The sequence below is a fragment of the Brachyhypopomus gauderio genome, chromosome 8, assembly GCF_052324685.1.
Source record: "Brachyhypopomus gauderio isolate BG-103 chromosome 8, BGAUD_0.2, whole genome shotgun sequence".
In the NCBI taxonomy this organism is placed as follows: domain Eukaryota; kingdom Metazoa; phylum Chordata; class Actinopteri; order Gymnotiformes; family Hypopomidae; genus Brachyhypopomus; species Brachyhypopomus gauderio.
This window is the reverse complement of record NC_135218.1, coordinates 5547385-5572427: the sequence shown is the minus strand read 5'-3', so window position 1 is coordinate 5572427 and position 25043 is coordinate 5547385. Positions and strand designations below refer to the sequence as shown.

Sequence of the window (25043 nt, the reverse complement as noted above, 5' to 3'; positions counted from 1 at the left end):
GCTTTGTTATTTCAGCAAGAGTCTCATGTGGTAGGTGTCTTTATAGCAGGACTGTCCACATTATTAAAAGTGCTTCTGTTTCAGCATTTGGAAGTGTCTGATTATTTTCCATGAATTTTAGGAGAAGCATAACTTGAGCATTACTGGTTTGTACTATGGGCCTGCGGTGCTGTACAGTCATTACTCCAGCTCTGTAGATCGACTTAAACAAAGGTAGGTGTTTTTATACTTCATGTTTTTTTATCAGGGCTTTTAATAAAAAAAGAAATAGGTTACCATCTCTGTTTTAAGGCTTGTGGCAGACACTGTGTGGATAAGTCATGGGGATAATGGAATGATACCAAGCTTTTCTTGGGGCCATGATGGATTACTAGCTCAACAGGATCTTCAAAGAGGAGCTTTTTGAATATCCCCAGCCAAAGTCCAACATGTCCCATCTATGCACATGCAGAAAGATACTCTAACTCCTGTCAGGACTCCTCTACTGGGGTTTCCTTATGTCATTGAGGCCAGAAGCAGCTCGTGTCCTTCATAGCTTACTTACTTGCAATAGCTTCCTCACACTGTAGTACCAGCAGCCATTTTGTTTGTTTACAGTCAAGTCCATTAAACGATTGTCTCTAAAACCACAAAGGGAACCAGGAAGACCGTACTAAACAATACCCACAAAGGTGTGCTGTAATTATGTACTACTACAAATTCATTTGAAATGTTTGCCAGTTTTGCCTTTTGAACAGGAAACTTTGATGGAAAATTTGCATCAAAACAGAGTTTCCTCTGTTTTTGTGGAATGATGGTGAGGGGAACTTTTCCTCTCAGAGTTTGATCTTGCTCCATCACCAGACTGCAGAAATCAAATGAAATCAGTGTATACTTCAAAAATAAAAATATCAGTGTCAAAATATCAGTGTCGCTTCAAAAATAAGTTTTTGTTTGTTTTTCACAGAGTGTCAGAAGTCATCCAGACAGTCGCTAAGATTGTGATTCCACCTCACCAGCAGATGCTGGAGATCATTCCAGCCTTTGCGGAGGACGAGGACTGTGAGAAAGTCCCTCCAATCAGATATCTCTTTAGATGAAGTGTTTTTTTAAACTGTGATCATTATTGCACTTTTCTAATGAGCCCTGGGAGCCAAATATGTCTATTTAATCAAGTTCTCTCTGCTGTTACAGAATGATACAATTTCTTTGTCATAATATATACTTTTTATTGTCTTAATATGCAAATTAATTATAATTCCTTGATTCTAATCTTCTATCAAGGAACTTATATACGTAAAATAAATTTGAACTTAACCGTGACTAATCAAGATTAAAACAGAACCTAGATCATGCATCGATAACACTGTATTTATATTTGTTTGGGTGGGGAATCCATAATGAAAAATTCCAGTAAAAGTCCACTTACACCAAATATGTATAAATGTTTTTTTCTCCTTGGACTATAAATGACCATTCGGGAAAAGACGTTGACACCACCATCCGTGCTACATGCTTCCTACATTGAGAAACAACACACCCTAACACCCCATTCAGACCTGCCCTTTGTTATACAGCCATCAACACGTGCCACTCTCAGACAGTCACAGAGGGACAATGTGACACTCACCCTGAGCCTCTCTAATCCATTTTATTCAGAAGCATTTTATTCATGTTGTCTATTGTCAGAAAACACTTTTATTCCCGTATGTTGCATTCCTACATGATAGGGAAGGTGGGTTCAACTTTTCATTAGATGATTGGTACCTGAATCAGCCAATCAGGATGTAGCTCAGGAAACGTTGCTATAGGCTTGTTATTGCATTTTGAAAGAGCTTGTTTTTCCAGGACCTGAGACTGGAAGATACAGTACCATTTCATTATTTCTTTATCATGGATGAAGAATAAAGGACTAACATGCCTTAAATGAGGCTAATATTGGACAGATATTTTAGTAAGAGGGCACCAGAGAGTATTAGCATCCATTCAACCACTCCCTCACACCAGAGGAGAGGAACTAAATGAGTTGCTGAAGTGTCTGTCAGCAAGCATTGAAACTTATAAAAAGATCCAAACATGAGAACCAGCATTTTAAGAAGAAGCATGTGTGTGTGCGCGAGCATTTGATGAACAGTTTAAACAAAGCTGAGAGGGTTTTTAGGAGAAGTCTGCCATCTGGATCCAACATCTCTCCCCCATTCCAGCATTCACACACACTCACACACACACACCGATACGAGATGTGGTGACCTTCTTGCTGGGGAGCAGAAGCTCCAGAGGCCCTACAGCAGCCGGCTGTGATGAGGTGTTGACATGTCCATCCTCCTCATCCTCAAACATCAACATCACCGCAGGGCTCCCCTCTTCCTTTGGGACTAAGGGCCGAGCAGAAACTCCCCCACGTTCAGATCAGACGCAGCGTGTAATCTGCTTAGAGCGCAATCGTAGCAGTAGCACTGAAGTTGTCACACAGCTGGTATCAGAATGTTTAAGGACATTAAACTGCCACGAATTACATTTTTGGTGTAGTTTCACGTCTGGGTACTATCATGATGTTTCTGGAGACAAATCTTAGTGCATCTCTAGCTGGTTTAACCTAAATCAGAGGATATACTATAAAAACATTTTGTAACCAATAATCTACTTTCATGGCTATTTGGCGAAGCATATTATGCATAAATGTGAATGGAGTTAAAAAAAACATTCATCAAAATAACCAGTAACACATTTACATGTTGTGACCTAAATTTACAAGAATATTAGAATATGGGCTGAGGTCTGGCGTGAGCATCTCCAAATACTAGATCGAATTGTCAGTTATGCTAATACGGTACTATTATAACTGCAATGAGGACTACCGTTCCATTAGTTCTTTTTGTATACTCATTCATGCAATGAGAAATAAATTAAAAACAAATCTCACTTTTCCAAAGTGTTTATTTCACTGTACAGCACATTTACCTTTATTATTATATGAAAATTATTAATCCAGTCCACCAATGGCAATGGTTCAAATGTACCCAATGATGTCATTGCATATGATAGGTTGCCGACTTCCTGTCTTCATAAGAGCACTGAACTGGTAGAAGTCCGTTTCCAGCTGGTGCAGACCAGTGTGTGACTGGTGAAAGAACGGCTTCGGTGTCTGACAGCCCACGGGGCACGACATCCGTTTGGCACAAGGCCCCGCCGGCCTGCCACGCCCCTCCGCGACCTTCGACATGTTGGCCAGTTTCCGCCTCATGTTGACCAGAAAGTCCTTGGCCAGTTTGCGGCTCAGATTGGGCTTCAGTTCGCTCGGCTCGGGACACTCGGGCAGATCCATCCAGTTTTTGATGAGGTCCGCAAAGCTGTTGTCGCCCAGGACCAGCGGCTGCCGGTTGCGTCCCCTGGTCAGCAGCGCCGTGGTCCAGTCCCCCGGCTCGCTGGCTTCGAAGGAGGTCCAGCGCTCCAGGCAAGCGTCCGACGTGGACTTGGGCCGGACGCGGTGCGTGCGAGCGCATGCGGACGCCGAGACGCGGACGTTGCGCGTGCGACGTAGAACCACGCCCTCGTCCTGCCACGACGCCTCCGAGTAGCCCGAATCGAAGTCCAGGCTCTTCTCGCTGCAGGGAGAACTCCGGGGCAGATGGCCGAGGCTGTCCTCTTCCTCCTCCTCTTCCTCTGCCTCCTCCAATGGGCTGACCAGGCAGCAGGCCGAGTCGTAGGCGCTGCCATCGCTGGACCGGCAGCTCTGCGGGCGGCCGGCCGACTCCCGCTGCCTCTCTCTCCGGTGGCAGGCGCGGGTCACCGCGTAGGACCGGCGGGACGGCTCGCCGGGCTCACGCAGCTGCTTCAGGTCCTGCAGGGAGCGCATCATGTACTGCATCGGGTCCCGCAAGCAGCCGCCCGAATCCCGAACGCACAGCTGGACGGGGACAAAGAAAATGGAGACGTTAGTACAAAGCCACGTGAGAGGATACATGGGCTGCATGTGACTAATCTTCCTCTTTGATTCACATAAAAGGAGTCTAACGTTAGTCATTACTGGACAGGCTGCCTTTAACAAGGCCTACGGTACATAACCCCAGACCATTTGGTGTCCGTTTAAAGAAAATTGAGCATTTTAGTGAGAAAACGCATCAGTACGCGGGACCCCGATGTGCAGGATACATGAAGAAGGATTTGTGTCAACTTTGAGCGCAGGACGAAGCAGAACACGTCTCCAAACGAGAGGACCGGCAGGACGAAAGTGAAGCGCAACACGTCCCCTGTGCACCAGCTCACAGGAAGCTGGTTCAAGAGGGGAAATGACATCATACTCTAACTACGCAGCACAATGTAGGTCACAGTTCGTTGTGAAGAGTAATGATTCTTCCTTCGAGACCATGGCTGCAGGCTGCTAAAACAATGCTTCCTCCCAAAATGCGCCTTGGAAATGCCATGTCAGATTTATGCTAGGCTCGGAAATGTTGCTGAGATAACAAAAGTCAATTCTATGCTAAGTTATGTTGTGAACAGTTTGAACAAAAAAAAAAGTCTAAGGATCTCTAATCCAAACTCACTGTCAGCTGATCACACACCCCACGAGATGAGCACGCTGAAACAACACTATTCTGAGACCCTTACCCCTGGGGTAATTGTGCAGCCGGTTGGGGGGGGGGGGGGGTCTAATCAGTCCTAAAACTTTCTCCTGGAGCCGGATGAATTCTCATGCAACCATTCTACCGCTCCCAAATTTCCAGGCTATATATATTTTTTTATTATACATAGCCTGCAGCTAGATTCGAGGTGATCATTGTAAGTGTTATCACGGCTCTGAAAACATTTGCCAGAGCTGAAGAGTTTTGGATAAACGCCAACGTTTGCTTAAGGCTATGAAAACTGTATACAGTGGGGTTGAGGTGTAGCCTACTTATAACCAAACTTTTCCCCAAATGTATTCTGTCCAATTTAGTTGAACCTTTTGGTTGTAGTTGATTCAACATGTACAGTTTAAAGACCAAACGCATCAGGTCGCAAAGTCAACAGAGACACTGAGACGCGTGTCAGTGTCAGAGATGCAGACCCAGTCTACATTACCACTTCACTATGGGAATCACAGAATTATCTTTAACATACCAGTTCAATACAGGCAAATAAACATGCGATTTAATTGCCGCAAAAAGGTTATGCGATCTTGTAATAAACAACAAAGGGTTTGTAGAAACATATTAAACTAAAACGCGCCATTGCCTGTTATATCTTGTTAGTATCTTGTCATATAAGTTTAAAATGCAACACTTACCATTGTGTTCTGTCCCGTCTGTGATAATTCCGATTAACTGGGAGGAAAATGTTACAAAGTTAGGCATTTGTTTTCAAGTTAAATTTCATAGCATATTATTAGTTATAAACGTTGCATTGTTTGTGAATACTAACCAAGATACGTTGTGCAAGTTCTCAATGCTGTAAAACGTTCAGCGCTGTCCCAATAACACTGCGCGAGCTTGTGATCCCAGAAGATCTGGGGATCTGGTGCACGAGCGCTTTTGGGAGAACCGTTTGTTCCTATTAGTACCGGCCCAACCAATCAGCGCTGAGCTTCATCCAGCCATCCAATAGAAAACCACTTGAAATCTGACCTGGGGGAAAATTACACTTCTCACCTGTAAATTACACATTTCTACAAATAATTGAACACGTCACATATTTCTTATTGATCTATGTGGAGGTTTAAATGTGTACTCCACTGGTGAATTAGATTACCTCTATTTGTCAAATGTTAATTAAAGTAAGATGTAGCCTAGTTGTTTTATTTTATTAAAGAATAATTAAAATTAATAAAACTAACACATTTTATATATTGTAATTGGCGACTTTTGCTGTGTTGTACGACTAAGGTGTTAATATTTGTATTCCATATAAGGTTTAACCTTATATCAATTAAATGAAAATCTTTAAATTCATATTGCTGTTTCACTTTCATTCCATTATTTTCCGTTTATTACACCGATGGCCGCACAAAGGAAAAAACAGGCTTACAAATGGCCAAAGCAGAGTTCACGTTCTGCAAATGAATACAATGTTGATCGGCTGCCATCTGGTGGTAGTTAAGAGTTATTACATGTTTAGTCTAGATAACGGGACCTCTTCACACCTTTTGTAATCTTGAACCAATACCAAATCTCAGCATTAGTTCATTGCATAAGTCACTACATTCAAAAGTGCTGAAACAGTTATCATATCCTGTAAAGCATATTTTATACATCCCTATTAGATGTTTTGATACATTTCTCTTGTATGATGATCAGCAGAATCATGACTTTGCTGACTACCGTATGTGGAGTGCAGTGATGCCTTAGTTACCTTGAATAAGTACAAGTTACTTTAGTAGTTACATTCAGCAGCAAAACGTTTTTCCAATAACCTACTCACTTTATTGGAAGTACATTTTTAACCGTAACAATATATCTCATGACATTACGTTTGTGTTGCTGTGCGGTATTATTTGTAAATATATTTGTAAACGTAATACAAGCAAACTATTCAGTCAGACAGCTACTTGTTGTGAAACTAAATACCATTACAATTTCAAGCATTTTTAAGTAGGCTACGTTAGCCTAAATTCCAGCACTTTTCAAATCTGAAACACAAAGCAACATTAAAATTATTCAGGTATATGTTCCTTCCCCTGTTTTTGAGGGGATGTTTCTTTATACTACCACACATCGTTACGGACAACACTGCACAGAATGACGTGAACGCGCTCGCGCTCTCACAGGGTCGCGCGCAGCGTGCGGAGTCGAGCGCTACGGTCAGACGCAAAAGTAGAACTGAGCCAAGAAGAAAGCAAAAATATATATTTTACTAGGGAAAATATAAATAGTAACGGACAGTTACTTGGATAAGTAACTTTAATCTGATTACTGGACTGGAAATAGTAATAGTAATAGTATTACTCGTTACTGAAAGAAGTGGTAAGATTAGTAACTAGGTATAGGTACTAGGTACTAGGTAACGCGTTACTGACATCACTGGTGGAGTGTGTCTCAGCAGAAGCTTACAGAGGCTGGATTAGACGTCCCAAAATATTCTTTCCACACTGCTGTGATGTGGATCTGTGGTATGACAGACAGGAACATCAGAAGGTGTAGATTGATTGAACCACAATTTTCAATTCAGTTATTTGTACAGTTCTGCCTGTTTCATATGTTTACATTTCTAATGCAGTATTTTCTTCCCCTTATGCTATGGAGTGTTACAACGGTCTTGTATTTCTTCTCTGCATTGCAATGACATGGTCTATCAATACAGTAATGTTTACTGTACAAGCATGTGGATGGATGTGAATCCAGGCCAATCTTTTACAGTCACCCACATAAAGTAATGTGTAACTTTATACTACTGAAATTGATATGTGCTGCCTTTTGCTTTTTCAGTCATTGTCCTCAAAACCTTAGAAAATGTTTGGAGTACACTGATATATGACAACATGGCTAAGAATTTCATGTTAATAAACCAATGACACAGGGGCTTGTCATTCTGATGACAATGACATGTTCCTTGACGTAAATATTTCCTTTTGGGATGTGAATGAAAGATTTTGAGGAAGTTACAGGCTTTAGCTGCTAATCCACTGTGTGGTGCTGTTTGTACAGATTGTTTGATTAATGCACATATTATTATGCAAATCTTCATGATTCGAGATATGCACCAAAGTGCAAAGATTTATTTTTATGAGATATTCAATAAAAAATTGTAAATAAATAAATAAATGAATAAATAAAAAATATATAAATCTTTGAAATTTTTAATAATTTGAAACGGGGAACGCAAGCAACGATGAGGATACATCTGTAATTATGACGTTTTTACATTGCTTGCACCTTATATTTCATCCTTTCATTTCGTTTCCTCTTTTGCCCTTACAGTGTCTCCCTCCCCATTTAAAGGCTTCACCCATTAACTCAGTCGTTCACAGCTGTGCAATCTAAATGGCATCCAATGGCACATCCATGCTATAGAATGTGAATGGGTAGAGCTTTGAATTTGAATGCAAATATCCTTCATCCTCAATGACTCCAAGACATTCAGGACATGCAGATGCAGATCATTCAGGTGCAAGTGTGTTCAGAAGTGCTTGACCTGAACTGCTCACACGCCACGATTGTGGAGAGATGCTGCCGTCACCACCACCAGTTGTCTGATTAGCATTTAAAGAAGGAGCAACATGACTTAATTCATTCCAAAGACCAGACAAGCAATTTGATTGAAAAGTTGATACCAGAGAACACAGAGCTGGTTTACATGTTCTGAGAATAGTTCTAATAGCCAAAAAAAAAACAGACCTTCACATTAGTTTAGCTCACCCAGTTTGGAATTTCTAAACACCAGATACAGAGTGGTGTTTATGTAAACCCCTGCACGATTGTCAAATTTACTGACACCTCTCACAAGGTCCTGTTAAGTAATGGTAGAGTTCAACATCCAGTTCACATTCAGAGCCGATTTCCTGAGCCAGAGAATCCAACTTAATCTTTTAAAGTCCTAGATTGGCTCCTGAGGAGTTCATGTGCAGATACTGAAGTGTAGAGTTCAACGAGCGTGTAGTCACTAATGAGTTTGATTGCACATCAGAGGATTGGCCCTTAAAACTGTATTTTTTTAAACGAATAGTGTACATATGTACAGCTGATCCCAAATGTTCTTGAAGTTATAAAATCACACATGGTGCAGTAGTCTCTTGTGTGTTGTGACTCATATGAATGTTCTCAGAGCACTGGCATGACGCAAGACCAGTTCTAAGCACTGATGGCAAAACTGCAAAAACAAACCCCTGTTGAGTAAGAGCTTTCACAGACCATAATATGACTCAAGTTACGATGTCTTTCCAAATGACACTTTTAGACCACATTCTTAAAAATCGAACTTTAGATTTGTCGTGTTTCCTTGGCGATGTCCAACACTGAGACTTCCATTCAAGGGCCTTCGGAATAAGAAAAAGAATGTGGCAAAGACAGAAAGTTCGAGCTTGTGAATCAACTTTTATTTCCAATAAAACCGTTCACAGCATTTCCATCAAACGTCTGCCACGTCTCCTGATCTTCTCCTGAAACCACATTCGTTGTTTTGTATTTTTTTATTATTATTATTTGTTACTGTGAACTGAATCTGCTCTAAACTCTACAGACAACGTGAAAAAACAGAATTCAAGGCACAAGACAGAGTGAGACGCGGGGACACGGGGACAGGGGGGCACGAAAGGACAGGACGCCGAAGACAGATACTTGCATCTTACATCTTAGTCACAATCGTACAGTGTTTATCAAAGGGAAGCTGGGAGTTCAGAACGTTCAAACGCGTCAGCCAGATCACAGAGGCAGCGTGGACTGTGAGTGAAGCTTTTTTGTCTTTCAGTACTTTTTAATTTTTTTTTTTTATTTTATGTGGCCCAACATGCAGTACACTTGTGCTAGGAATGTGGGATTCCACTTATAAAATAATAGAAAAAAAACACATACACAAACAAAGAAACAAAGCAAATGTACTGATCTCCATCTGCGCTCGTAGCTTTACAAAAGAAGCATTAGGCAGTAACGTTTGCGTATCTGTTAAAGAAAAACAAAATGAGTTTATATATCAAAGGTCCCCTCAACCACACTCCTTTTATGCCCTACTATACCTAAAATCTTAAAATCACAGGGCAAGGGGCAAGAGAAACATCAGAAAATCACTGTCACTTTTTGAGTCTAATGAAAATAATTTTTTGAAATGAAAATATTTACAAAACATAATAAAAAGGTGCAGGAGAAGATGTTTTGCAATTCAGTGACTGTTGGAATTCTGCAATGTTTATTTTTTTTCTCATTGTCGTAGTTCCCATGGTATCAAAATTCGGGGTTTCCCTATATGGTCGTAGGCAGTCTGGCATTGTGTTCACCAGTGCACATGCACCACACAGCTGAGGGGTTCCTGTAGGAAGAAAACACAGGAAAACACACAACAAAGAGTCTCCGATTAGCAAACATATGACTCCGTGAGAATTTCCTTTAACTGCTGAGCCATCAGCCATGAGAGAGCAATATCATAATAGGTGTGTGTGTGTGTGTGTGTGTGTGTGTGTGTGTGTGTGTGTGTGTTTACCCATGCCGTCTTCCCTGACGATGCCACTAGAAAAGGCCGCAGTCCTTCAGGTTGTTCTTGATGATGACGTCGGTGACGGCGTCGAACACGAACTGCACGTTCTTGGTATCGGTGGCGCAGGTGAAGTGGGTGTAGATCTCTTTGGTGTCCTTCTTCTTGTTCAGGTCCTCGAACTTCGTCTGGATGTAGCTCGCCGCTTCGTCGTACTTGTTGGCGCCTGAAGAACGTGGACCAGGAAACAGAAATCATGAGCAAAACGTGACTGACTCCATTCTGATGAAATCAAGCGCTAGGATTCATCTCATCAGTACCACAGCCAAGAGTGGCTTAAACTAACGGCTGTATTTAAGTGTTTAAACCTCATGGTGGGCTGGTGAGGATACACACCTGAGTACTCAGGGAAGCAGATGGTGAGAGGACTGCGTGTGATCTTCTCCTCAAACAGGTCCTTCTTGTTGAGGAACAGGATGATGGAGGTCTCCGTGAACCATTTATTGTTGCAGATGGAGTCAAAGAGCTTCATACTCTCATGCATGCGGTTCTGAGGAAGGAAGTCGGGGAGACAAAAGCAAAAAGGAGCGTTTTAATAAGGCTGGCGAAGGTGTTATGCAGCAGACGGCCACAAGGGGGTGCTGATGCCTTTTGATTTGCTTGACTGAACTACAATGCTGTAGAACTTGCTTTTCTTTTCTATGATCATATGCAGTTTTTTTGGAGGATATTGGGAAAACATTCATATACCTCACAGTTGACTGGAATTACAAAACCTGAAGGTGCAGTGCTTGTGTTAGGAGAGAGGTGTGGGTCTGGAGAGAGGTGTGTGGTAGGAGAGAGGTGTGGGTCTGGAGAGAGGTGTGGGTCTGGAGAGAGGTGTGTGGTAGGTGAAAGGTGTGTGGTAGGAGAGAGGTGAGAGGTGTGTGGTAGGAGAGAGGTGTGTGGTAGGAGAGAGGAGAGAGGTGTGTGGTAGGTGAAAGGTGTGTGGTAGGAGAGAGGTGAGAAGTGTGTGGTAGGAGAGAGGTGAGAGGTGTGTGGTAGGAGAGAGGCGTGTTGTAGGAGAGGTGTGTGGTAGGAGAGAGGAGAGAGGTGTGTGGTAGGTGAGAGGTGTGTGGTAGGTGAGAAGTGTGTGGTAGGAGAGAGGTGAGAGGTGTGTGGTAGGAGAGAGGCGTGTTGTAGGAGAGGTGTGTGGTAGGAGAGAGGTGAGAGGTGTGTGGTAGGAGAGAGGTGAGAGGTGTGTGGTAGGAGAGAGGTGTGTGGTAGGTGAGAGGTGTGTGGTAGGAGAGAGGAGAGAGGTGTGTGGTAGGAGAGAAGTGTGTGGTAGGAGAGAGGTGAGAGGTGTGTGGTAGGTGAGAAGTGTGTGGTAGGAGAGAGGTGAGAGGTGTGTGGTAGGAGAGAGGCGTGTTGTAGGAGAGGCGTGTGGTAGGAGAGAGGTGAGAGGCGTGTGGTAGGTGAGAGGTGTGTGGTAGGTGAGAAGTGTGTGGTAGGAGAGAGGTGAGAGGTGAGTGGTAGGAGAGAGGTGTGTTGTAGGAGAGGCGTGTGGTAGGAGAGAGGTGAGAGGCGTGTGGTAGGAGAGAGGTGTGTGGTAGGAGAGAGGTGAGAGGTGTGTGGTAGGAGAGAGGCGTGTGGTAGGAGAGAGGTGAGAGGTGTGTGGTAGGAGAGAGGTGTGTGGTAGGAGAGAGGTGTGTGGTAGGAGAGAGGTGAGAGGTGTGTGGTAGGAGAGAGGCGTGTGGTAGGAGAGAGGTGAGAGGTGTGTGGTAGGAGAGAGGTGTGTGGTAGGAGAGAGGCGTGTGGTAGGAGAGAGGTGAGAGGTGTGTGGTAGGTGAGAGGTGTGTGGTAGGAGAGAGGCGTGTTGTAGGAGAGAGGTGAGAGGTGTGTGGTAGGAAAGAGGTGTGGTAGGAAAGAGGCACTTTGTTCTCACCATCTCCTCGTCCTCAGCCAACACCAGGTCATAGGCGCTCAGAGCCACACAGAAAATGATCGCCGTCACGCCCTCAAAGCAGTGAATCCACTTCTTCCTCTCTGACCTCTGACCTCCAACATCAAACATCCTTCAAAGAGAGAGAGAGAGAGAGAGAGAGAGAGAGAGAGAGAGAGAGAGAGAGAGAGAAAGAAAGAGAGAGAGAGAGAGAGAGAGAGTGAAGGTGAGACCATTAGAGACCTTGTTTGACCATTAGACATTCATGAGGCTCTAAAAGAAAAAGAAAAAAAGAGAAGCTAAGATGTTAATCTGAATTAGCTGAGAGTACCTAGAGCTGACCACCAACTGTATTTTGTTTTTTAAAAAAGAAAAAACCTTAATAAACAAAGCATGAGCAGTTTCACAGCCCTACAGCCCCCCACACTAGTACAGTTAGTACAGATTCATTCAGGGAAGGCCACGTGAACCTGAATCTGTCATCAATCTGTCTAGTCATCTACTCCATTCTGTTGGCATTTTCAGAAGAAAAGTTTCTATGGTTACAAGAAGTGGGCCAACCAAAAGAGGTGACATTTTTAACTCCTGTTTATTGTTGCCATATATTATTCATAACTCGGAGCAGAAGGACACGGCACACGGCACACGGCACGGGCTACAGGGCCGGTAGTGGCTGGCTCAGGAGGTAAAGATCACAGCACACTTTATGGAGAGGCCGCGTCCCATATCACCGCACTTTACAGCAGGGCCCTGTCCCAAATCACTGCACTTTACAGCAGGGCCCTGTCCCAAATCACTGCACTTTACAGCAGGGCCCTGTCCCAAATCACTGCACTTTACAGCAGGGCCCTGTCCCAAATCACTGCACTTTACAGCAGGGCCTTGTGACAAGTCACAGTTAATGGTCTTAATGCTGTCAAAGGACAAACAAGTTTCAAAACGACACTTGAACGGGCATGAACACAGTGGTTATACACAACAATACACATACAGCATTACACGCGCACACACGCACATGCGCACACACACGCGCACACACACACACACACACACACACACACACACACACACACACACACACACACACACGGTGAGAATGGTCTCTCACTTGAAGTGGAGGTCCTTAAAAGTGAAGTGTGTCTCAACAATGCCCGTGGTTTTCACTCGGGTCCTCAACACATCCTGCTGGGTGGGAATGTAGTCTGCCCGGGCTATCCTCTCCAGATCATTCAGATAACTAGACACACACACATACACACACACAAGGTCATTCAAATAACCAGGAAGATAAATTAAATATACATTATTATTACAAGCAATGACAAAAAAAGGTTCGGCCTGGAGTCCGTCTGCTCCTTCGTGAACAAGAACCGAGCGCGATTCATCACGTCCGGGACAATCTCCATTATTCCACTCCTGCCATGTAACCCAGGCAGTCCCACACGCCTTTATTTGTCTCGTTTGTTTGGTGTGGGCTTGACTTATTTCCCTGGATGGCCCCTCGTCCCTTTCAAGTGCTGGGATTTTGTTCAAAACCATTTTATAGTTCTTATTGTGTCTGACCTGCACCACGGACTTTCTGTTCCTTACAAAAAATGCTGCAAAAGCGATGATTCACCAAATCAAACGTGGACCTGCCGATCGTCCGGCCCACAGGACCGCTGCACCCCGGCCGCCCGGTCCAGAGTAGGTAGCAGGGCAGCGGGCTTTCTTTCATAGGCCACAAACAGAAATTACCCGGTTCGTTCAGCCATCTCTTCAGGATAGTATACAGACCTGCACACTTAGCTAACTAGGAACATTTCTATGGCAACGTGGGACCCCCCCCCCCACCCACCCCAACTCCCTGTTCCCCCCCCTCTCTCGTTCATCACAACGCCTTTTTCTACATGACGCTTCGCCCTGCGAGAGCGGAGCTGGAAAACACAATCATAAGCGAGCAGGGAGAACACATCTATATGCAGATATAATCGCAAATCCCCCATCCCGAGTCGTGACGAAGCCACAACCCTGGGCGACTCGCAGGGAATTATTGGGGGGAAAAGCGTAGCGGCTGCTCTATGGCGCTAAAGGAAATGTCGTCAGGCGCCGAACGTTCCGAACTACGGCACTTTGAAGCGCGATTTCCTGTGTTGGATCTTCCGTTGGTGTCTGTTATTTAACGGTTTTTTTTTGGTAAACAGGGATGGAGCCTTTGTCCGTGCAGCTGCGACGCCTGTCTCTCGAGACCACGTGAGCAGACCACGAGCCCAGAGCAGAGCGTGTTCGCCTTCTCGCTTCTTTTCCGTCGCCCGCCGAGACTCTACGGCCCGGCTGAGTCAACACCCCCTGATGAAGCTCGTCAGAATCAGTTACGGTGTTTTCACAGTATTCAAAGTCTATGACAAACTGCCATTGGTTATGACAGACATGCTTTGAGGGACCCAAACCCTTTACAGGGGCGGCGGTTTGAACCCGCAGATGACAGCTGAGGAGACGAACACTCGAGAGCATCGCTCGGTTACGGGGAACAGACTGCCGCTGCCATTTCCATGACAACAGAGAGCTCTATACAGATCCATTAATTAAAAAGTACCCCATGTCCTGAGCAGCACATCTATTGTAATAATCACAAGATGACAAGACCTCCTTGTCCTATTCCCTATTGTCTCATATCTCAAGACATTTCATAATTTGCGACTCGGGTAAAAGAACCCCAGCGGACCTGAGTGACTAAGAGCTTCTCATCTACAGTGTCTTGGTGTGACGTTCACTTCCTCATTACGGGGAGACAGAGTTCTTAGAAACAAGAGATTTTGCGCAGCACTGATTCCAACGGCCAGAGAAGATGAATGTCACCAAGGGCAGGATAGAGTGTGAAGTGATACAGCATCAAGTGGGATGTGACAGCGACACCCCTCCCCTCCAAACCCCTCCAAACCCCCCCCCACCCACATGCGTGTGCGGCTGGACATAAACGAGCACTCCAGGCGCTATGGCAACACTGCGGGCTATAATCTGGCACTGGGGCCACTGCTGTGGGGGGTCAGCAGGGAACACTTGGTTCGTTTTTGATATTGACACTGTCCCCACAACAGAGCCTTTTAATCTCGGGGATTATGACTCATGTTAATGCGTTTACAACAACCACGATGGCAACACGTTGCGCTTCTAATTACATAAATGGACTCAGATCGACATGAACGAGGCCGATCTGAAGCTCGATCGGATCGGCCCGATACATAAACACTCCGTATGTCAGTAGTGCGCAAGCCGAATGAATGGAGAGATGTTTACTTTCACTCTGCCTTCACCACAGCCCCCCCCCCCCCCCAACCTGCACCTCCCCCCTTTAACGATTAAAGTGAATGAGAAAAGAGTGGATCTAGTTAAGCTAGAGGCCCGAGCCACCGACGGCTCCTTCTGTCTTCCCAATGAAAAATGAATGCACAGGAAGGAAGGAACGGATTGGAGCGACCGGGTAGAAAGGACAGAGTGTGCGGTTTTCCCAGCATGCATTTACATTTGTAGCGGGGCCTGTGGGTGGGACGGGGGAGGGGTGGGGGGGGGGGGGGGGGGTGGGTGGGGGGGGGGGGGAGCAGGTGTTCGCGGACGGCGCAGAATTCGATGGCGTGAGGAAGAAGTTGGTGTTTTTTCGCTGAGTAAAGCCATTGTCTGCACCTGGCCCAGATGCTGGTGCACGCGTGATCAGTCCCACGCTCCGCTGAGGAGACCCGAAGGTTAAGACACTCTCTCGGGTAATAGGTGACATTCTTTAAGTGTGATTCATTCTAATGTATTTGTGTTTAGTACCGTGTCCCCCACTGTCCCCTGTCCAGAAGTGTAGCGACGTCAACAACGTTACCAGTAGCCTGGTGAAGAAAAATAGGCAGCAAGGGAAAAGAACGTCAAATAAATAAACAAATAAAAAGAGATAAATAAGGATCGTGATGGCGCTGGTCTGTGTGGTCCATCTGCTGGGCGGTTGGAGGAGGTCCGTGGGACCTTGGAGCCTGTATGGCCTCACCATGCAAGCTCACCTTCCTGCCTACAGCGACAGATGGAGTTCTACCATGCCAGAGAGGCCCTGTTTGAGCCTGGCCCTCTTCTGTGCCCTCTGTGGCTATGTGTGTGTGTGCGTGTGTGTGTACGTGTGTGTGTGTGTGTGTGTGTGTGTGTGTGTGTGTGTGTGTGTGTGTGTGTGTGTGCGTGCGTGTGTGTGTACGTGTGTGTGTGTGTGTGTGTGGTTGTGTGCGTGTGTGTGTGTGTGTACGTGTGTGTGTGTGTGTGTACGTGTGCGTGTGGTTGTGTGCGCGTGTGTGTGTGTGTGTGTGTGGTGTGTGGTTGTGTGCGTGTGTGTGTGTGTGTGTGTGTGTGTGTGGTGTGTGGTTGTGTGCGTGCGTGTGTGTGTGTGTGTGTGTGGTGTGTGGTTGTGTGTGTGTGTGTGTGTGTGTGTGTGTGTGGTGTGTGGTTGTGCGTGTGTGTGTGTGTGTGTGTGTGTGGTGTGTGGTTGTGTGCGCGTGTGTGTGTGTGTGTGTGGTGTGTGGTTGTGTGCGTGTGTGCGTGTGTGTGTGTGTGTGGTTGTGTGTGTGTGTGTGTGTGTGTGTGTGTGTGTGTGTGTGGTGTGTGGTTGTGTGTGTGTGTGTGTGTGTGTGTGTGTGTGTGTGTGGTGTGGTGTGTGGTTGTGTGCGTGTGTGTGTGCGCGTGTGTGTGTGTGTGTGTGTGTGTGTGTGTGTGTGTGTGTGTGTGTGTGTGTGTGTGTGTGTACTCACTAGGCAGCAGAATCATTGAGCTGGTACTCTCGTGAGCGACCAAAGCAGTTCTGCACTCCACTGTCGGCCCACAGTCTGCGGATCACGTTGGCCAAGTCGTCTGGGAGGATCCCCTGTTCCTCTGCCCCGGCAGACAGCACGAAGAGCTGCCGTGCGTCATCCTACACACACACACACACACACACACACACACACACACAACATGTAAAAATCACACACTGCAATCATCAATTCATTAGACATGAATTCAAAAATAAACTCTAAGCTAAGGGACAGAGCTGAAATTTGAGCTAGTCTGCCTTAGCTTGGACTATATATGTGGCACTTTGTGGTCAGACTATGTAGTGATTCACAGTCCAGCACAACCCATGATGAGGTGGCTGTCTAAATCTGCCTCAGAACCTCACAGATGTTTAGTAATGTGGGTGAACCACTGCTACGACGTGCAGAAGTCAAACAGCACGCCCCGGCGAAACTCCACCTCGGCTCTCAAACGAACAACTCTCAAAACATGTTTTCAAACCCAGCCACTGAAATGACAGCACTCATTCTAGCACCCGCCCGATGCGTCGCGGTTCGGTCACACCCTCCACCCCCACCAGGAAACGTGACGTCGGCACGCCCGCCCTGCCGCGTGGGCCGTGAGGCCTGCCCGGGTGACGTACCGTTCTGGCCGCGTCGCTGTAGTCGATCTTCAGGCTGACCATGGCTTTGATGATGGCCATGATGGACTGGATGGTGTTGCTGTAGACCACGGCTCTGTACTGCTTGCACTCGTCTTCCGAGTATCCATCCTCGTGGATGATTCTGCAACAGAGCGCGAAACAGGTCCGAGGTCAGGAGGTTCTTGCCACAGGTCCGGGCGAGAGCTCTGTGGTACATGGGGAGCGGCTCGCGTCGATAACGCGGCAAGACGTTGCCTTAAATGCGACGTAGGAAAAACGTTTTTATCTGGAGTGGCGAATGGCTGCTTGTGAGTACTAGATCGCAAAGAAGCGCCACTTGAGTGTCAACGGGGAGACGTAAGGGAGACTCTCTTTCTGCAGTGAGCGGTCAGAGTGGCTGCATCTGCAGTCTGGAGGTCCAGGCGTGCGTCAGAACCCATCTGATCCTGCATTCAAGCCACTGTCTTGCTATAATCTGTGACTGAATCTAGTGTGGAACGGTAAGAGAGAGGTAAAAGAGCAATGATAGGCTCACCGAGACTCCCTGAGACAAAAATGGCCAACGTCGAGCTATTGTTTTGTGTTCGTAGCATTGCTGTGAGGCTTCTAGCGGAGCGCGTGCGAGAACATCTGTGTGTGTGTAATGGATGCGTTCCTGTCTGTGCTGGGTGATAATGCAGTTCTGGACCTCATTTCTGTCCCCTTGGTGAGAAATGGACCCGGGGCCCCTGAGAAATGTGACTTATTAAATTGTGTGTGTGTGTGTGTGTGTGTGTGTCTGTGTGTGTGTGTGTGTGTGTGTGTGTGTCTGTGTGTGTGTGTGTGTGTGTGTGTGTGTGTGTGTGTGTGTGTGTGTGTGTGCGCGTGTGTCTGGGAGGGTGGGTGCGAGTGTGTGTGTGTGTGTGTGTGTGTGTGTGTGTGTGTGTGTGTGTGCGTGTGTGTGTGTGTGTGTGTGTGTGTGTGTGTGTGTCTGTGTGTGTGTGTGTGTGTGTGTGTGTCTGTGTGTGTGTGTGTGTGTGTGTGTGTGTGTGTGTGTGTGTGTGTGTGTGTGCGCGTGTGTCTGGGAGGGTGGGTGCGAGTGTGTGTGTGTGTGTGTGTGTGTGTGTGTGTGTGTGTGTGTGTGTGTGTGTGTGTGTGTGTGTGTGTGTGTGCGTGTGTCTGGGAGGGTGGGTGCGAGTGTGTGTGTGTGTGTGTGTGTGTCTGGGTGTGTTTGTTCTTGTATAATCATAGTTCTCTGACTGCATTGTTTTACTCAAAGTACTCAGTTACTATACAAGCACATGGTAGAGACATAGACACATGCAAAAACAGAGACAGAAGGACAGAAGACCTTTCAAACAGGACGTCCTAATGCAGCTTTGATTACACTGATTACACCTAATCATATAATTCATTTAATAACTTCTTTATTAGTAATATGATCATACTCAACTCCCCTTCCTACTTACATATTATATCAAGCTCTCATATATTTAATTACTGACCTCGAGGAACATGTAGACCTAGTGATCAGAACAGCAAAATGTTGCTTACTGGGCTGAGTTGTTTTAATGGCATCCTGTGGAAAGGCACACGTACACACCCACCGGTGTTATTTCAGGGTTTAACGCAGGCCCGGGTTTGGGAGAATAAAAGTCCTGCACGCTCCCTTGGGCTTATTGTTTCTCCCATTCAGAGTTTGACTCAGCGAGACGGCAACCCCACAGGCGGGGGGGGTGCACGTGTTTCCTGGAGATTGTACCAAACCCACGGGCCTCTCTGGTAGAGCGCAGCTACGGAAAAGGTCGGCGTGCTCCCGGTGTACACGGGGAAAGGCCGTCGGTCTTGTGAGCGCTCCTCGTCTCTTTTTAGTGAGACGATCCCAGACGATGAGGACGAGATTAAAGCAGGAGCAGCGAATGAGACGAGAGCCATGTTTTATTTTAATACGCCGTACTGTGTCCAAGGCCAAAAATGAGAAATGATAAGAAACTGACCTTTAAATTGACCTTTCCAGGAGAACACAGACACTACACAAGATATTAAATAAAATATTATATGGAAAAAACAGACAGTGTACAGTTAGATATGAAAAAATAGACATAAATAAGAAATCTGAAGCTTCATTCAAGAAAAAAAAAACATTCGCCACTATCACACACATCAGATGAAAAAAACATGGGCACTGGCAGAAACAGCACGTCCACGGGGCAGCCACGTGACCAGGCCGCTCCCACGTCGGTGCGGAGGGTCACCTCGAACGCGGAGGGTCACCTCGAACTGCTCTGAATGAGAGTAGCCTCTCCAGACGGTGACCCAGCCGCTCTGTGCCCAGCAGAACAGGCTCAGAACTGGGGCAGCTTTTTGGAGTCACTGGGAGACAGACGGTGTTCGTTACTCGCGAGCGGAGCGAGGCGCCTTTGCCAAGGTGCCCCGGCGATGATCGTCCACGTGGGCGTGGGCCGGCGCACGATAAATGCTGTGAGTATTGTTGAGGCGTGGTGGGCCGGATGATGTCACTCGTACAGTGCTGGTGCCCCGGCGGAATGACGACCCCGGTATTCCCGTTATGCCCGTAGCTTCTGTCAGGGTTAAATCAATGGCCCTGGCACCACGTACGGTGCCCCGGGCTACCACGAGGTCCTGACTTTTATCGGCAAGAGTGAACTGATCTTGGATGGAATTATTATGTATAAAATGTGCTGCTACAGGCTGAACCGAGACGTAAGTGTGGAGCCTTAATGTCATGAAAGAGCGGTGGGATCAAAGATGGAGGAGAGGGAGGATGAGTGGGAGACGGAGGACACATGAAAGGAGAGAGACTTTTTCTACTTACTTCATCTGCTTCACTATGGTGCTCTTCCCGGACTCACCCGCACCTGCAGAGACGAGAACAGAAACCAAATCAAAAGGAATCGGGGGTTAAAAGAAAAATTCTGACCTCAACTTCAAGACCAAGGCGGAATTGCCCAGGATTGAAGCATGCTGACTTGGGGTGGTAAACTATGCAACTGAAGTGCTGCCCCCCAGAGGAGGTCTGGAGCAACTGCACCGCTCGCACCGTGGGAATGGACTATGCCAGAAGATAGCACGGGAGTGCTTTTCATGAATACAGCATCAAAGCATGGGCAGCTAAAGAGGCTGGAGTGTGTATGAGTGTGTATGCGTGTGTGTGTGTGTGTGTGTGTGTGTGTGTGTGTGTGTGTGTGTGTGTGTGTATGTGTGTGTGTGTGTGTGTGTGTTTGTGTGTGTGTGTGTGCGTGTGCGTGTGTGTTAGTATACGTGCTCGGGTTTGTAGAACGCCTCTAATATGCCCCTCCAGGTGCTGCACGAGCGCGTTGATTGCATAAAGCCAAAGCAATGACACCACAAACACCCCACTGACTGGCAGCCAGGAAGCCCTCCGACATTCAAATGCGATTTCTCGTTGATGTGACCTGCCCTCTCCTGTCTCCTGGAAGCCTGATGCACTCCGACATGAGCACGCCGCCACCATACTGAAACACCATCGGCTCGTTCGGTCTGAATCTCCAAATGCTCTCATTTCTCAAGGAGTGTGTTTAAAATGGGACTTCAAATAGAACGGCATGCTTTAGATACAGAGGGAAGAAAACTGGTTTGAGGGGCACCAACCGGATCAGTACTGGGAGAAGAAGGAGGGGGGGGGTACTAGATAGTACCTGTAAACACAGAGTTGCTCTCTCAGTTATGACTGAGAAAGAGAGTGAGAAAGAGAGAAAGAGGGAGAGAGAACATTTGTGGATCATCCCTGGCGTCCTCCTGCACTCACTGTGTCACAGGACATCAGCCTGTCTCATCAGTCAAAGTGCCAACGACACAGGGCGTCAGGTGGGCCTGTCAGAACCGGGCTCAGCCACTCCCACCTCTGTCTTCACTGTCCTTGGCTGCACGGAGAGGGGTGTGGCCAGGAAGAGATAAGGGGTCGAGGAGAAAAACCAGAGAGAATGAAAAAAAGAGCAGAAAGAAAGTGAGGATAGAAAGATAGAAGAAAAAGAAAGGAGAATTAAAGAGGACATGGTTGGTATGCACAGAGCAAAATAAATGTTTCCAAAAACAAATAGCAGGGGGAAGAGACAGGGAAGGTAAATTAGATAGCTCAAAGATAAACCGTCTCTCATAAGCTATATCTCATCTCAGCACCACTCCCATGATTAAGTGTCAATGAGAGTGAGGTTCGAGAGAGAAAGAGAGACACTGAAAATCTCTCAGACTCGCTGGCTTCACAAAGCCGTTGGCAGTGCTCTCCTGAGTCAGTGTGAGAAACGCACCCCCTCCTTCATGGCCATCTGGTGAATTGGAGCATCGACGCCCGACCAAACAGCAATTCCTCCGACTGTGAAACTCTCCGCTCTTCCCCAAAAGAGAGGAGTGGGAAAGTTGCAGCCGTCTGGGAACGCAGGGACCTCCTTGCACACGGGCCACAAATGCCGAACGACAAAAACGCCGAAATTGCCAGGATGTGGAAAAGTCGGTATGCGAGCTCCGCGGTCGGGAGGAGTTTGAACAGACGGGCCGTGCGCAGTCGAGTGAGGCGTCCTTGTCAAGGGCTGCGTCCATGTTAATAGTTCACCTTTTATTGCCCACTTACAAGCCTTAACACAGTGGAGGACATCTTGATGCAGTTTACTGTTTGTACATGACCTTTGGACATGGCCGCATATAAAGAAGATTGACCACGGCTCAAGTCTGGCTTGAGGACAGGAAACCAGCTAATGCAGGAAATATTGTCTCGACACTATACAGCACAAGCAGCTGCAAGGAAATTAGAGAGAATTACTGGGCTCTTTCTCTCGACACCGGTCACTGGGCTGTGCTCACCGTGCTGGCCTTCCAGCAAAATGACAATATATTGGCCTAGCACAAGGCTATTGGCACAGTGATCTAGTCCCGTGTCTGTCTCTACGTGACTGGAGAAATAATGAATTTGAATTTGCAAGACTCAAGGGTCAGAGGGTCTTGGCACACTGTGATACACAATGTTGAACATGAGCTCGCTACTGGAAACTGCAACTTGTTTCCATAGACACAGTGTGGGGTGGGGAGGGCAAAGTGCACACGGCCTCATGGGAAATGGCCTTGTTGTGGCTGTGTTTACCAAGTTAACAAGTAGAATAAGGGCAGCCGACAGATAAAGTGAAGGCAATCTGGAAGCCCTCGCGAACAGCATGTTTAGAGTCCGAAAATGAAAGCAAAGTTTGCCAAAGAATTTCACAATGACGGTAGTGTATCAAATAAACACCTTAACGGAAACCACACGTTCAGTGTGGCTCGAAGGAGCCCGTAAGGAGTTGTTACTGAAAGTTCAAGTGTTTCAAAATCATGCTCTCAAAATCTCTGCACTCGTACTCTGAATGCGCAGGTGTGAAAACTGACATGTCCATGGCAGCCTTGATTCGACAGAACACTAAACGGCGATGAGAGCAAAACTAAGCAGGTTTGCCACTGTGTGATGAGGGAAAGAACCATTATCACAGCATTCACATGATACAGTGAGTATACATTATCTGGATCAAAACAATGCAGGCCAACATTTATCAAAGTAATTCCTTGCAGTATATGAACACACCAAGTAACACAAGTCCAAGGAGTACTGTAGTCACTGATAACAAGCTTCAAAAACACCTGTGTAAAAACACCTGTCCATTAACAGTGATCAATGTTTTTTGCTCCTACCCTGAAATTCTAAATTGCAGTGGCTAAATTGTTAGGCAATCATTAAAGATGGTCAACAAGAAATGAAAAGTTCCAAGTTCTAGTAAAAGTACTAGAATTAGTACTTAGCAGAGGTGGACGTTCCAGGTTCAGAAAGTAAAAGTCCTCACCAAGATTTTGCTCAGGCTTCCTGGATTGTGTTGATTCCACTAATTTTACCTGGATTGCACTAATTAGAAAACCCAGCAAGCTTGAGTAAAATCCTGGGAAGGAGTTTTGCTTTCTGAACTTGGAATGACCACCTCTGTTACTTAGTAATATATACTACCAATTAGTACTACCGAAGTACAACCGACGGTACAGTCATATTAAATGCTTGTTGTTCTTGGGAAACTGACTAGCTAAAACTACACTTGCCCGAGTGCTACAACAAAAAGCTCCTGTCCTTAAACTTCATCTACAATATTTACATTCCACAAGAATAACCTGTGAGAGCAAACTTGGTAACCCCTCGAGCCTAATACCACTTCTCGAGAGGACTAATACTCACTAATAGCAAAATCAGAGGGCTTATAATTGATCTCTGAGGAACACCGAGGAATAACAATTACACTGTATGTTCATAAGTCCCTGTCCTCTGGAAAAGGCAAAACCGAGTTTAATTGGATATGATTGGTGTGTTATTGTTTATGCATGGCCAATTAATTAAAATTAAAAAGAAATTGTATTGTTTTATTATGTAACTGTGTCTTTTGCGAGTTGTTAAAAGATGTGAACAACTGTGCTCATCTGGTTGATATAATCAACCAAAGCACTTGGTCTAATTGGCACAAGCTCATTATTTGCCAAAATACAATTCATAAGCTTAATAAAATGAGGCATATTTGCAGAAAAGAGACTAGTCACAAGTTCTGTGTATGTTATGGACCCAATAAGAATTTATCAACGGAATATTGATGTGGATTGATGGGTCTTTTGAAGTCTGGGAGGCAGAGCAAAGCAAAAGGGGGCAATTGTACGCCCGGGTCCTGCCTCACAACGGCTTCTCTGTGAACTTGGCTGGCAAAGGCCGCTTCTGTTTAGTGTCGTTTGGAACAACAACAATAAGCATCTAAATGAGATCCTGAACAGCCCTGTGGCAATTAGGGGACAGAGAGGAACATCGCGTCCATCTCATCCACACGGCCAACAAAGACAGGGGGCTGCTTACAGACACTCCAAAAAGACGTCAAGGTCACTTTAATGTGAAATTATTCATTTTATGGATAAAACAAAATGACAACAGCAGTCAGGTAGCGGCACAGATGATGAGAAAATTGGTGACATCTGTGTTTGGAATACATCAGTCATAGTCAAAGTGGCCCTCCAAACTGGATCATACCCTATAATACTGCAGATTATAACTGCAATAATACTGTAGACTCTAATACAGAGCATTCAAAAGTCATCTTTAAATATTTTATCTCCAACTAATCAGTATTCGGAGCTCCTGTTCAACTAACCAAAAACCCAACTCCAAGTAGGATCAAGTCACTTCTGTGTGGTTAAAAAAAGAAAGAAAATTCATGTATCTGCACATCTGATTTTGTGAGCTCATGCGCGTTCGGAGAACCAGCTCCCGGTGAGTTACCGGGCCGAAGCGCTCAGTCATGCCCGGTCAGGGTGAGACTACCACATCTAGCTCGTGTCGTTGTGCTGAGATGAAGCACGCTGGAGACAGATGGAGATAGACAGCATCATCAAGGTTGTTCTTCTACCAAGCTCTCCAAGCTGGGTTTAATCGATCGCCGGTAAGGACGACAGAGCCCTCGCATTCTTTGTTGATGTGCCTTAGCTGAGAGACACGTCCAGACATGCTAAGAGTAGCAGCGTTGAGCGATGAGGAGAACGAGAAGGGAGACGGGGGGGGTTGATAAGGAATTAAGCGTGAGAGCAACACATTGGTTGTCCTGCTAACTGGGGGAAAGGTAAATCATGGCA

At 46.0% G+C, this 25043-nt stretch overlaps 3 protein-coding genes across 3 annotated transcripts in view; 1 reads left to right on the top strand and 2 right to left on the bottom strand.

The window, feature by feature from the left end:
- The window catches only part of uba7 (ubiquitin-like modifier activating enzyme 7), a 34784-nt gene extending 33450 nt beyond the window's left edge, over nt 1-1334 (top strand). Inside the window, 2 exon segments of the mRNA XM_077014003.1 lie at nt 122-213; nt 947-1334. Of these exon segments, the coding sequence (XP_076870118.1) occupies nt 122-213; nt 947-1079 (225 nt within the window). The 3' untranslated portion in view covers nt 1080-1334.
- A 1564-nt stretch (nt 1335-2898) lies between these two features.
- Nucleotides 2899-5496, bottom strand: inka1b (inka box actin regulator 1b). The gene is made up of 3 exons (XM_077014001.1): nt 5380-5496; nt 5246-5282; nt 2899-3886 (listed from the first exon to the last, which is right to left on the bottom strand). Exons 2-3 carry the CDS (start codon nt 5246-5248, stop codon nt 2990-2992), a joined length of 900 nt encoding a protein of 299 aa, XP_076870116.1. The 5' UTR covers nt 5249-5282; nt 5380-5496; the 3' UTR covers nt 2899-2989.
- A 3468-nt stretch (nt 5497-8964) lies between these two features.
- gnai2b (guanine nucleotide binding protein (G protein), alpha inhibiting activity polypeptide 2b) overlaps nt 8965-25043 on the bottom strand; it is a 37805-nt gene continuing 21726 nt past the window's right edge. Inside the window, exons 2-9 of the mRNA XM_077014000.1 lie at nt 20227-20269; nt 17412-17553; nt 16747-16907; nt 13104-13232; nt 11999-12128; nt 10471-10624; nt 10084-10300; nt 8965-9912 (exon numbers count right to left, since the gene is read on the bottom strand). Of these exons, the coding sequence (XP_076870115.1) occupies nt 10110-10300; nt 10471-10624; nt 11999-12128; nt 13104-13232; nt 16747-16907; nt 17412-17553; nt 20227-20269 (950 nt within the window). The 3' untranslated portion in view covers nt 8965-9912; nt 10084-10109. The remainder of the gene's footprint in view (nt 9913-10083; nt 10301-10470; nt 10625-11998; nt 12129-13103; nt 13233-16746; nt 16908-17411; nt 17554-20226; nt 20270-25043) is intronic.